The sequence below is a fragment of the Mus musculus genome, chromosome 15, assembly GCF_000001635.26.
Source record: "Mus musculus strain C57BL/6J chromosome 15, GRCm38.p6 C57BL/6J".
NCBI classification, from domain to species: domain Eukaryota; kingdom Metazoa; phylum Chordata; class Mammalia; order Rodentia; family Muridae; genus Mus; species Mus musculus.
This window is the reverse complement of record NC_000081.6, coordinates 66,719,124-66,733,679: the sequence shown is the minus strand read 5'-3', so window position 1 is coordinate 66,733,679 and position 14,556 is coordinate 66,719,124. Positions and strand designations below refer to the sequence as shown.

Sequence of the window (14,556 nt, the reverse complement as noted above, 5' to 3'; positions counted from 1 at the left end):
CATGTACTTTGACCATGATAATGCCTCATATCCTCTCCTTTCCCCCACTACTCTCCCCTCCCACTAAAGCTAGAGGCTTCTCTATTTTCTGGCAAGTTCTCATCCTCTGGTGCCACACTGGCTAAAATTAGATTTCTTCCACCCTCTCCTCTTGGTGGTAAACACTCCTCATTTTTTTCTCTGTTCAGTCTCAGACTCATAATCTAAACAGAAACCCAGCACTCTCAATGAACACTCTCATACAGCACACACCCCTGGTAGTTTGAGGGGAAAAATATCTGCCATGGGCTCAGATTGTATAAAACCATTTCTTGGTGTTCTGTAGGGTTAGTGGTAGGGATATTCATTTGATGTGGGCACCAGAAATCAGCCCTGGATGGGGTAAGTGATCTTAGATAGAACTTAGCTAGTTTCTAGAAACTGAGCATAGGAGCCCTACAATCCCTTGACTCTATGAAGGTGACGAAATGCAGGCTTATTTTGCTTTGGTGATGCCCACATCTATCACCTCAGCTAGCTGGGGAACACCTTGGCCTCGGTGATGGAAAGCTTTGCAACTTTTGCACTCAGCACCTGGACTGATGCCTCCCATCTGCCTGGTAGGTTGTGCTTTGTGGTAGAGGACATATCCCAAGGTTGTGGTTATATCACGTGAGGACCACTACTAAGTCATGGCTGGCCACACCACCCCTCCTTCAACCCTCTGGTCCTCTCTCCAGTAGCCTTTTGACATCTCTCCTTTGCCATCTTTGAAGTGGAATTTGCTATGAGCTGGCATTCAGACCAAGTCCAGAAGTGAGGAATGCAGTGACATCTGAGGAATGGAATTCCAAAGTGTCAGAGATGCCAAGCAATTTGCTGCAATAACCACAGATGACTTGAAAGCATTTTCTGCTTTCAGGAGTTTGACCTGCATTCCCTGGGTTGTTTGCCTCAGCAGGTGGTCCAAAGGATCATGAAAATAACACTGAAAAGCAGACTTTGGTGTGCTTCCTGTTTAAAGGAAGTGGAGTCTACTGAGTTGTAGATTCCTAAACTAGGACCCTACCCACATTAGCTTTCGATATCAGATCTAAGCCTGGATAACCTTGGTCCAGGTCTCTGCTTTATTCAACTGTGACATTAGTAGCTAGCTGATAAACAAAAGAAATGCACCCTACTGAGGATTGCCATGGGACATACAAGTGAATGACCAGATAGTTGGAACTTGGAAAAAAAAATCCCCAGTTTAGAACATACACTCACACACACACACACACACACACACACACACACATCAGATATATATATATATATATATATATATATATATATATATATATACATACTCACATACACCACATATATACATACACAGATACCACACATACAACATCACACACACACATATATATACACATGCACACGCACACACACATATGTGTGTGTGTGTGTATATATATATCACAGACCCCACACACATATCTCCAACACCACACAAACATACACATAGAACATCACACACACACACATCACACACACACACACATACACACACACACACATTCATGCCTACATACATACACAACACACAAACACTATATATATGATACCACACACACACCATATACATACACATAGCACACACACAGAAACATACATGTAGCATATATGCATAGCACACACACACACACACACGACTGAATTGAAAACCCAAAGCTTGGGCTAGAGAGATTGTTCAGTTGGCAAACTCTTGCCTCACAAATGTGAGGACCTGAGTTTGTTCCATTAAGCCCATTCAATAAGCTAGGCAAATGCTTGTAATTCCAGCGATGGTGAAATGTAAGGTAGCGATAAGCAGATCCTTGGGAACTTTATTGTCCGGCTATGCTAGCCTCAGTGAAACCCCTGGCCAATGAGAGACCCTGTCGCAAACAAAAACTGGAAGGCACTAGGGAATGATACCCAAAAACGTTGTCTACTGATAAACACACACACACACACACACACACACACAGACACACACACACACAGACACACACACACACAGACACACACAGACACACACACACAGACACACACACACACACACACACACACACACACACACACACACACACAGAGGAACAGATGAGCCAGATGAGCAGATGAAAGGCCTAAATCCTTCAAAGGCCTTTCGTTGTGACTCCGTTGCAGGGAGGCCAAGCCAGGGCACATTCCTTGAACACACACAGCAAGCACACGCTCAGCATAAGCAGTTCAGTGACTTACTGCTGCCAACTTATCACGTCTTTCCTGAAATGCCTGTTTTCACCCTGCGTGCCTCTCAGAATAATGAAGACCATCTGTGAGGCAGCCATCCCATAAATAAGCTGTTTGATTCTGTTTACCACCAAAAGAAGCTACTTCAGCTCCCTGGAATTCTGCCAGATTCTGCAGTGTATTTCCAGGCTTTGGTTGGGTGTGCCACGCAGATTGCCTATGTGTTTTCTACACTAGATTTTAAACTCTCTGTCACTAGTCCAAAATTTAGTAAGGCATATATAATTCTTCAAAGAATAACATGCATACTATATTGCTCTGGGTATCAGCAGGAGTTTTTTAAAAATAATACAATATCATCCAAAATTCTCTCTGCATATCTGAGAGTACGAGAGTGGCTAAGACTTCCAGAGCCTGGTTTTAGGCCCAGGTGCCTCCTTAGGAGTGACCTAACTCCTGTGTGCCTGTTTCCCATCAGCTGTAAGATGAGAATGATTACAATGACAGTGCATCCCTTGTCCTTGAATCACTGTGTAGGTGCAGGTCTCAGCCTTGGTGCTATCTGACCTAACAGTCCTAGGAGGTATTTTGTTTCTATGACAACCGATATTGCTATCCTCTCTTCCAACCTAGCAGGCAACTGGTTTAAGAATTATTGGAACTGCTTCTCAGAACACAGATTCCTGGTCCTATTGGGCATGGTGGCCTGAGACGTAGCATGTCTTACCAGTTGTGGGCGATACTGGCCCCAGTGTGGCTAACCTTGTGAACAGCACTGGCCTGGCCAATGGCATCTTAGGACAGAAAGGAAAGCCTGTCCTCTTTACTGAGCATGCTAAGAGGGGTAGGCCGGAAAGAAGGCAAAAAGGAGGCCTGACTGTCACAGGGAGGTCAGAGGCCTTGGAAACTCAGTACCCTTCTCTGTGAGCTGAAGGGCAGGCCTGCTCTCGGGCTCTGCAGTTCTCTCTGCCTGCTGTACATCACCATCATCTCTAACAGGCCTGTCCCTGTACCCCTGTGGTTAGAAGAGGGGGTGCATTAACTTCCCAGGGGAACAGCCAGGGTCGCTTGCAATAGTCTTCCACCCTTACTTCTCTGCAGGCATTTTACATGAGACTTTGCAATGCCTCCTACTAATGGAACAGTATTTCCTGTCTTTTGGCTTCTGGTTTCCCCATGCGGTTTATTTATGCACCAAAAAAATGAGGCAGAGATGAGTGTCTATAGACTTTCAGAAGCCTTGCACTTCTTCCTTATTCTGTCCTGCCTCTGCCACCTGCTGGAAAAGAGTACACTCATTCCCAGTGAGGAGGAAACCAGCCGGAGCAGGACCAGCCCCAGTTGGCCCAAGGATAATGGACCAGCAGCTGGACATGTTAGAGTCCTAAGGGACCTTGGACCCAGCTAGCTGAAGCTTTGAAAGCTAAATCAAATAAATCAACTTAATGTTTTGATGATAGACATATATATATATATATATATATATATATATATATATATATACATATACATATATGCATGCCATTAGCTTCCTGTGCAGCTTCATGGGTGCCATTTCCTTCTATACTATAAATGGAACCTGCGGAGCCTGGAGGGTGAGGTCAGTGTGATGAGGATGTATCTGTACCTGGTAATTTTGAAGCTGAATAGGGGTACAAGCTCTCAGGATGTAGACCTGCATCTAAGAAGTTAACAGAGCCCTCACTGGTGGGAAGAGGAACTTAGAAGCATGGTGAAATATAGAGGCTTACTTACCCTGCAGGAACTCTTGGCCTCCCAGACTCAAGGTCATCTGGCGGCTCCCCTGGTCATATGTCACCCCAGCACATGTAGCATTGGCCTGAGTAGCAGAGGTATCCCTCCAGTCATTGATGTGGCAAAGCAGAATGTCAGGAGAACTGAGAAGTCCACAGATGGTGGGCCCTGCCAAAGGGAATAGGCCAGTGTGAGGGAAACCATGAGGGCCATGCACAGCTGTCCTTTACTCTGAGAGCCTGGGCTGCCTGAGGATGGGACAGGGACACTGGGGCACCAAAGCCTGCTTTCAACTCACTTTTCAAAGATAGCCTTAGCCGTCCTCTTATGTGGCACTAATGTACTACACAGGGAGGATTGTGGACATGTTCAGTTGCTGGCACCAGCTGTGGACTTTGTCATGTTGTCACATGAGGGTTGAGATGCTATTGGGGAGTTAATGTCCACAATGAGCACACAGAAGACTCTGCAGTACAGCCTGGCTCAAGAGTCCAGGCCTCATTAGATATCCTCATATCACGGACTGTGAGACTGAGACACTACAAAAGGAGAAGTGGGTTTTTCTAGTGTCTGAGCAATAGTGAAAGGGTGGAGGCAGCAGCCGCTGCGTTGAGGAGCAGATTGAGCTGGCTGTAGAACCGCAGAGCAGTCTGGGTACAATAAAAATGTGGGAGCTCAAAAGAAGTCTGAGCACCATGGTTTATGTGAGAGAAAAAGTGATCAAGAGTGTAAGGGGGAAAGGAAAAACCAGGCAGGAGGGGAGGGAGAGAAGGAGGGAAGTAGGGAGAGAGGGGGGAATAGTAACATATTTAATTCAGAATTGGTGCCCTTGACCCTGACCCCCAGATAAGAAGCCACACATTTTCCTCATGTTTCTAAGATAGGGACCAGTTACTTGCTAATCACATCCTTTAGTTTCAGTGACACTTATGTAAACCTTAAGGCATGGGAGTTCCTTAGAGTCCCTCTTTCCAGTAGCCTCCACTACAATGCAGGTTTGGACCCTCAGGAGTTATCACTAACTACTCCTCATTGAAAATATAACCCATCCATTGGGATTTAGAGGAAGGTAGTCAGAGGAGGCTAGAGGCAGCTGCAGCTTTTGTGAGGGATGGCTAGGAGGGGTAAGGGAAAGGAGGAATTTTAAAGAAACTAAAGGTTTTGAATGCTGTGGTAAATAAAGGGTGTAACAGGATTTTGTCCCCAGATCTCAGCAAGTCCAGCCAAAGCCCCCTGAATTAAAACTCCTAACTACCCCCTGTACCAGATGAGTTGGGAAGGACAGCCAGATGTTTTTAGCCATGTCACAAGGGCCCAAATTCTGACACTGCATGTGAGGGTAGGGGTGGGTAAGTGCTGGGCAATTCACTGATGACAAGTTAGACTTGGAAGGAATAGAAAGCAGGCTGCCAACCACAGTGTTGTGGAAAGAAGGGCTTGGAAGGCTCACTGCCCCCATGGAACAAAATGATCCTTCATATATGATCCCAGGGAAAATGAAGTCAGTGTTTCCATGGAAGCATCACATGGTCTGCTGAGTAACACAGCATCTGGAGAAACAGTCGCGCCCGCAGAATATATGTTTAGTTCAAGGAGGCATCCTGTCTCTGAAGACAGACTTTCTAAACTTGGGTATGGAGAAAGACATGTGTTGATGCACAAGCGAGGGACAGTTGATAATTTGCCCATCTAAATACTAATAGGAACCCACACTGTATACGGCTGAAACCAAAAGGATGATTAAGAATCAAGTTGTTCTAACCATCTTTTAACTAAACAATCTCATTCTGGGGTAGAGGATGTAGCTTCATTGGTACAGTGCTTGCTTTGCATACATAAAGCCCAGGTTCAATCCCTAATACCACATAAACCTGGCATGATGGAACATGTCTATAATAATAGCACTGAAGAGGCAGAAAGAGGAAGGTTACAAGTTTAAAGCCATCCTTGGGTACATAGTAAATTCTAACAGGATAAGAAAGATAGTGTTTCAATAAAAACAACAACAAAACCCAACCCATTTCCTTTTTACCACTACTGATGCAGAGAGCTGGGCTGGGCATCTTCCAACATTAGTCCCCTTGAGCTGTCAGCAGCATGAGGGACTCTCAAGCCCCCTGCACATACTACCCTCCCTCACTTGGTTACTTTAAGCTGCCCTGGGTTTCTTTCTCCTTGCTTAGTGGTTCTACCTTTCTTTCAGGTAGTCACTGGGCTATGACCCACTCATTCCTCACCCTCTCACCCATCACCGATGGCCACCCCTGCCCCCAGAATCCTCACTTGCACTCAAACATTCTTCTATTTTAAAACAAATGAAGACAGGGTCTAATGTACGCTAGGCAGCCCTCTGATGTGATGACTTTGAACTTCTTATCCTCTTTCCCTGACCTCCTTAGTAGTAGTTATACAGTGTGCACCTCCAAACCTGGCTTTCTGTGGTGCTGGAGATGGATCCAAGAGCCACAGGCATATACAGCAAGCATTCTACCAACTGAGCTGCTTCCTTGGCCCTATCCTACTACTTCTGATGCGACCAAGCACTGAGGCTGCCCCACTGGTTGCTGTCTTCTCTCCATGTGTCCTCTCTGATGACTCTGGATGCTACTTCCCATCCAGTGCTTTCTGTCTTTCATCCACTCTGCCCCTCCAGACTCTGAAGCTTTTCATCCAAAGTGAGGCATGTTTTATAAATGTCTCAAAAGTGTTTCAAACTTACTGTACCCAGAGAAGACTCCCCAACTCTCCCTCTGGTGTCATGCAATAGATAACCTGGCGTCTCTGCTATGCATGACTTACCAGAGAGCAGACTCCTACCATGTGAGCCAGCCACATGTCTCCTTCTTTCTTACTACCCACATCCAGAGTCCTTTTGAATTTGTCTCCTTTTCCTCATGCCACTGTCACCACAATAGCCCAGGCCACCAGGTCTCCTGCATGACTTCTCACTGTCTTGACCACTCCATACCCAAGTCAGCCTCATCTGCTCCGTTCTACACTCCAGCCAGAGTGCTGACTTCAAATGCAACTGTGACCGTGATCCTGGCATAATACCATTCCAGCACCACAGAAAGCCAGGTTTGGAGGTCCACACCTGTAATCCTACAACTAAGGAGGTGGAGGAAGAAGGATATGAAGTTCCAGATTATTGAATTAGAGGGTCTGCCTAGGATACATTAGATCCTGTCTAAGCCCCCCCCCTCTTTTTTTGCCGTAAACAAAAGAAGGCTCAGGTCATGCTCAAAACTTCCATGGCTTCCAGGTGTTCTCAAGATGAAAATGCTGGTTAATGCTGCTGAAAAAAACCCTGATGAAACCTCTCCCTCCTGCTCCTTCCTAAGATAAGACCACCCTCTGCTAGTTCTCCTTACCCTGGGAATCCAGCTAACTCAGTGTTCCTTCTCTTTATCTTGCACTTACTTTCGGTAGTCTTCCTCCTCTGCCCAGGACTACCATCTCTCTTCATGGCACCACATAAAAGTCTACACTCTGTCTGAGACCCAAGAAAACTTCATTTTTCTCTCTCTGAATAGGACAAAACACTTACCATAGGTTTCCAAAGTTGTATTTAATGTTCTTTTAGGACCTAGTAATTACCAATTATCCTTTTCTCTCTCAATAATTTTATCAGGGGGTGGGGAAGGACAGTAGGCAGGAAAAAAGTGTGAGCTATTTTTCAGCCATCCACTCACCATGCTGACAATCTTACTTAGTCCGCTAGTAATCCTTACAACAGATGGGAGTCTCCCAGCCTCTAGCCAAGCAATGCACACTCTCGCATTGCCCTGGGTTTCTCATCTCATCTAAGTGCTTCTTTACCCCAACAGAGCGTGGATCAGCCTCTGCCTTCCCAGAAAGCCACTGAATGCCAACATCCCCTCCTAACCTAACCTACTAAGTGCCTGGGTTTGCTTCTATAAAATGCAGAGATATATGCTGTTGAACAGCCACTGAGAATGATTGAGGGGCAGAGATAGAATAGGCAGATTATCTTTATAGTTATCAGGAGCAGAGGAGTCAGCTCAGGTGATTTGTCTGAATGTGACCTTGCCAGGATTCTCAGCTAACAGTAAGATATTGGGAAAAACACACCTTGGGTCAAATACCACCATGTCCCATCAGAGGCTGCATAACACTGATAAATGATTTCAATTCTCAGAGCTCCTGTTTTGGTTTGTAATATTGAAGACAGCTCTAATAAGCTAGTTTTATGACATAAAATATGGTACAATCTTAACATGGGAAAGAGACCAGGATTTGCCCCTGCCTTTTTGTGTAAAGATCATCTTCAATTTGAGCATAGTAATATTATGCTAGCAAATTCCAGTGGCAGGCTCTGTGCTTTCTGAGTCTCCAAATGCCTCATATCCCTAGTTAGGCCCAGCCGTCCTATTGGCCATACCTCCTTTAACCTGTGTGATGATGAAGCCATCACAGCAGGAATCATTGTCACAGGCAAGCAGACAGTAGGTGTGTGTATCTGTCAGATTGGCTCCTGAGGCTGAGAACACCACAGGGCTATATAACCCAGAGAGCACATTTTGAAAACCCGTTGGTTCGAAGCTCTTCTGACCAGCTGCAGTAGATTCATAGCCTAAGGAAAGAAAGAAGAAAGGCTGAAAAGACCTCAAAACCCTCTGGGATAGGAGCTCCCTGATCGTAGTCATGTCTTCTGATTTTGCTCCATGTGTGCTGGGGTAGTATGGGGGGCCAACACAAGATTATCTCTGGGCATGAAACCTCTATACTTGACTATGCATGGAGAGGATGTGACTACCAGAGATCTTAAACCCATAATACCTTTGGGTATCTAAGCTGAACACCTAGAAAATTGCATGTGCTGTTCTTTTGATTATTCCTATGGGACAACAATGTCCCATCTTCATGGGCATGCACCACACAGCATTGCACTTCATGTTTATTGCTTCATGTATGTAGCATAGATAAGTCTGAACATGCGGCAGACAAGGAAACACCATCATTCAGAAGTCACAATGGATGCTATTTCCCCCATCTTATTACACCAGATAACAGAAAAGAACTTAGAGTAGACAAGGGAGCTGCACAGCTGAGTGGTCCAATCTCTCACTTTCAGCCTGGTTGAGGATCTACCTTTCAAATCATTGCCATATAAACCTTCACTATGTGACCTGTCTTCATCACTCAGCTCCTGCTGACACCTGCTTTTCATGCCATATTCTACACTGTCTATAGCAGCCATTTCTTAGGAACTCAAACCAGCAGGTTTGGCAGGGTAATATTTTCTTTGCTATCCCTCTGGTGAAAAGTGGCTTGCTTTGGGGTTCACCTGTTCCCCTGTTCTTAATTCTGGTTCCACTTAGAGCATCAATCTACAAACAATATACTCACATGTAGCTTTATTCTTGTGTTTGTGTTATTCTGAGGAAAGAGCCTTGGTCTGTGATATGACCTGGCTTCCCTGGTCTCCAGTAGGTAGGTAGTAGGGGAGACTCGGAGCCCATGCCTTCCCCGCCATGACATACATTAGGTCAGTGGTGATTCAGGCCTGCATGGACTCTCATTCCTATAGACACTGCAAAGCCTCATGGTACAACCTCAGATTCTGAAAACCTTTAGAGCAGACCCTAAAGGTTCCCTCCTACACAAGTGCCTGGATCTGCTGGCCCTATGCCTCCTTAACTACTTTCATGCCTGAGAACTATTCTCTTCATGGATGTTGAAAAGAGACAAACTACATGAAAAACAGCTATACAATGATCCCAGCACTAGCTTATGCCCAACTGGTGCTTCACACACTACAAAATGGCAGCATCTCTTCATTTCAAGCAGGGATGCCTTCAGCACCACCTGCCTGGATGGGCTTGGAAAGCTGCCACCAACCCTGCAGTAGTGCCCAGTTCCCCTTTGAGGAACTGTTTTAAGTTGTCATAAAATTTGTCACTCTTTCCCTAACTCTTAATCACTTTCTGCTTGGGCCTTTAGAGAAGGTCCCATCCCCCTCCCTCTGTATTTAAACTATGTGAGAGAATATCTACACAGCAGCTCCTAAATATGTGCATCAGCAGTCATCAGTCAAATGTCACTATCTGAACAATGATTGCATTGAGTAGAGCTTGACTGCCACAGCCATTTGAGTGCATAGTAATACTGTGTGACTGTTGACTGTCGTTTATTTTCATTGCATCAGTTCTCAGACTGTAGTTCTATTGGACAGTGCTGCCTGATGTCAAGGCCAGAGTCAAGGCTGACTGGGATGTCCTTCACATAGCACAAGTGCCACAGAGGACCCTGAAATTGTCATGCGGGAGGATCCTTCCCATCCTTCAAGTATCACTTGTAATGCCATCTCTTCTAGGGTTCCTGCCCTAATTGCTAAAGCAGCTCAGGTTCACTTTTGTTCCATCTCCCCTCTTCATTTTAATCTGAGCACTTCACATCCTGCAAAACATTTTCAACATCCAACTCATTCTTTTGCCACTCAGTGATTTGTTCTGTTCACAGCATTAGCCTCCAGGCCACTAGAGTCCTTATAGTCCTGTGATGCCTAGTGAAGAGTTAAGGACGTTCCAAGGCTGTGTGCCCTACATGGCTGTCATGTTCTCTACACTGGCAAAGGTCACAGTGATCATATTTAGAGGAAGTTTCACATGGATGTAGTGGGTAACAGAATGCTTCCCCTGTCCATATCTTATCTTTCAGCTGGGAGCTGAGATAGCCCATCCTCACAGAGGAGCTTCTCAACATTGTTTTCTTATGATGCTAAGGAGCACATGCTCCTCTCACAGGTTCTAGGACCATAGACCTCAGCTGGACAAAGAGAGAAGGTGGTACCAGACATCATAGCAAGCTGGAGGTCTATGTTGCCCCTTCCAATTTCATGGTCCTATCTTACAAGCCGCTCAGGGTGAGGGGTGAAACTGGACATGACTGCCCTTAGGGGGTGAGGGGTGTTCAGAAACTCTGTTCTTTCCATTTGTAATATATTATTACCATGTAAGAGAAAGGACTGAGGTTAAAGCAGAGGTGAGAAAAAAATCTGACCATCAATAGAAAAAAACACAGAAGGCTGAGTACAGCCACCTTTTCCTTCCACTACAGTGGGAACATATCTTGGCTTTAAACATCCAGAAAGCAAAATAAAGCTGCAAGCCAATTTCTGCCCTTGGTTTAGTTTGGCAGCAACAAGGTTCTCACTTTCCCTTGTAATCCAAATATAAACTTCCAGGAGACAGGAGTAGGCATGAGACAACAAACATTTCGATGCAATTGTATTCTTAAGTGTGATAAAAGGCTAAATTACAGTTTTTAAGGGACATTTTTGGCTGGTGTCACTTTATTTGTTTTGGCTTTTATTTTTAGAAAACAATCCCTAAGCTTTGCTATGCTTAAAAGTGGATGGTAGAAACAATTGGGCATTGAAGCAGAAGTCATAGCAGCCTTGGCTATAGATCAGAGAAACTTAACACTGGTACCCTACATACACTCTGGCCCACTGGGACGGGGATGTGAGGGAACAAGCTCGGTACTTGTCCCTGCAGAGGTTGAAGGATGTGGCAGGGTCAGCTGAGTCTGTGGCTTGCCCACTAACACCAGCTGTTTCTAGCTCAAGGCCAAGGCTGCAGCATCTACCTGCATGTGCCTAGAGCTGCAGGCCTCAGAAAACACCATTTCACTCCTCTTTACTCCAACCCTAACATCCCAGGTCTTGCCTTCATTAGCTATCTTCTGGTCTTTGACCAACAGAAAACTTCATAAGAAGATAGCTGTAGAAAGTCTCACTCTCCCAGTACTTACCAGGAGGGGTTTGCGGGGTAACAGGAGCTACCCAATTCCACATTCCTGACTCCCAGATTCACACAGGACCACTACTTCACTGGTATGAACATTAAAGTCCACAGTATCTGGGAAGATTCCAGAACTCAAAGAGCCAGCATTGTGGTAGTTCTGGCCACATGGCTGTCTTCGAGGCAGAACATCCTCTTTCACTAGAAAGTCACAGTTCAGGACAGTGGAAGGAGCCACAGGACACAGAACAGAGCTTCACATTGTTGGCACCTCACTGCCCCGTAGGTGATGTGCAAGCAGGAGGCAGGCAAGGCAGGACACAGGGATATAGGCCACATGAGACTAAAGACATTTGCTGTTCACTTGCACATACTGCCAGGAAGCCAGATTCTCTCCCTGTTATTCCTGTATTACTTTGAGAATGCTGAGGTCCCAGCCTAGTTCTTCAGGAACCAACAGAAACACTATGAAAGGACTGGCAAGATGGCTCAATATGTAAAGTCTCTTGCTGCCAAGGCTGACAACCTGAATTTGATGTCTAGAACCTGCATTGTAGAAGGAGTGGAATTACTTCAAGTTGTTCATTGACTTCCACATGCATGCTCTGGTATATGTATGCAAAATCATGAATACACATAGATAGATGCTAGAAAGTAGATAGATAGATAGATAGATAGATAGATAGATTGTTTGTTTGTTTGTTTTAAAGTCACGTGGAGTATTAAAGAGAGCCTGTATTTTTAAGGCAAAAGAAAGCAGACATGGAATACTGAGATGAGACAACTCATGTTGTCTCAGACCTTGAGAGTTATTAAGAACTTTATATACCCCCCTCCTCTCCCATCCAGATCCACTCCCTTTCTGTCTCTCATTAGAAAACTAACAGGCAGCATACAAGGGCTAGACCTAGGCCCTTTGTGCATATGCGGCAGATGTGCAGCTTGGTCTTCATGCAGGTCCTCCAACAACTGGAGCAGGGGCTTACCCTGACTCTGTTGCCTGCCCATGGATCTTGTACCCCTAACTGAGCTGTCTTGTCTGGCCTCAGTGGGAGAAGATGTATCTAATCCTGCAGTGACTTGAGGTGCCAAGGTGGGTTGGTTTCCTGGGAGGGACCTCCCTCTTCTCAGAGATGAAGGGAAGGGGCTGTGTGAGGGGGGGACTGGGGAAAAGGAGGGCTGCAAATGGAACGTAAAGTGAGTATAAATAAATTAATGGAAAAAAGGAAAAAGAGAAAACAAAAAGGAGTCTAAGGGATAATAAAATATATTACATCACATGAGAAGAAAATCTAATTTCAATAAAAGGAAAAACAAAACAACAAAAGAAATACCAGGTCAATTAGCAAACATTTAAAAAGAAAAAAAGACCTTGATATCTTAGCTAACTCATCAACAGCCTCAAAATCTACCATCTCCCAGGTGACATATATGCATAGTGCCACCAGAGAGGGTCCCATGAGCATAGAGATGGACTAGAATGCCCTTTAGTCAAGATGGGGGTGGAGGGTTGGCTGTGATGTTCAGCAAAAAGAGAAAAGACAAAGGAGCTAGAAGGTCTGGGAGACATGGCTGCAGGGAGCTAAGCCAGGATCTGCTGGAATGCCAGATGTAAGCAGGGTGAAGGCCTTGGTACGCATGCACCTAGGCCAAGCTGGCTGGGTGCATGTCTGCACTCTGTTGCATGCATATAAGCCAAGCTGGCTGGGTGCATGTCTGCATTCTGTTGCATGCACCTAGGCCAAGCTGGCTGGGTGCATGTCTGCACTCTGTTGCATGCATATAAGCCAAGCTGGCTGGGTACATGTCTGCATTCTGTTGCATGCACATAGGCCAAGCTGGCTGGGTCCCTGTCTGCACTGTGTCTGTGTTTCCATTGGCTCCTTGGTTCCTGCTGTATGAGACTCACAGCCCCAGCAGACCGGGATAAAAACCAGAACTGATGGCTCAGATGAATGTTACAGAAATCCTTTTGTAGCTGCTGGGAGGACACTGTCTGTCTGCAGAAGGCAGGTGGGTTGAGCCTGCTTCAGGTGGGATCAGGGAGAAGAGGGTCTCATGCATGCAGTGAGGTGAGGGGTCAATCTCCTCCTCACAGACACATCATTCTGAAACCACTCTAAACACAATCAAGGGATGCTCCAGCATCGCCAACCTACCTTTCTTCACATACACAGCCAGAGAATCCTTGCCACTATTTCTCACTTTCACCTGGCACCTGAGGCTCCCGAAACTGGTTGCCTTCAGGCTGCCCATAGCATCTTGTTCCTGGAAGTGGAAAGGGCCCCGTTATCATCCAGTATTTCCATTAGTTCAAAGCAATTCAACACATACTTACCAAACTCTGACCACAGTTATCAAGAAGATGCAAGGAAAATTCGTGAGGACTTCTGGTTCTAGCTTTCCTAGCCTATTAGAAGGGCACACATGTGAGCAGTAAACTCCCATCAACAGTGATGGTCGCTGCACATAGCTGTGCAACTGGAGTCTGTTACAGGGGTGACAGTGATTAATTCTATGGAGAAGGAGAACTGAGGAGAGCTTCCCAATAATACTGAATGTGGATGGGGCTCTAATTGAAGACCAGAATTTTGTCCAGTGAAATGGGTAATGGCCAGAGAGGGGAGGAGGGAGGAGTCAGCTTGGGGAGGCCTTGCAGGTGTTCTGCCCACAGGCAGATTTGAAGCTTAGAAACCTCAGCTCAACCTGCAGAGCACCTTGCCGTTCTTGGTCACCTTGGCACTCTTCTGATTTGCTCTCATCAGTTCCACGGGTGAGTGGGTAGGACAAAACT

General features: G+C 45.6%; 1 protein-coding gene across 2 annotated transcripts in view; it reads right to left on the bottom strand.

Moving 5' to 3' along the window:
* The window catches only part of Tg (thyroglobulin), a 179,968-nt gene that overhangs the window by 117,042 nt on the left and 48,370 nt on the right, over positions 1 to 14,556 (bottom strand). For both annotated transcript variants that reach the window (XM_006520745.3, NM_009375.2), the window contains exons 25-27: positions 13,922 to 14,030; positions 8,399 to 8,590; positions 3,997 to 4,164 (exon numbers count right to left, since the gene is read on the bottom strand). In XM_006520745.3, coding sequence (XP_006520808.2) covers positions 3,997 to 4,164; positions 8,399 to 8,590; positions 13,922 to 14,030 — 469 coding nt within the window. The remainder of the gene's footprint in view (positions 1 to 3,996; positions 4,165 to 8,398; positions 8,591 to 13,921; positions 14,031 to 14,556) is intronic.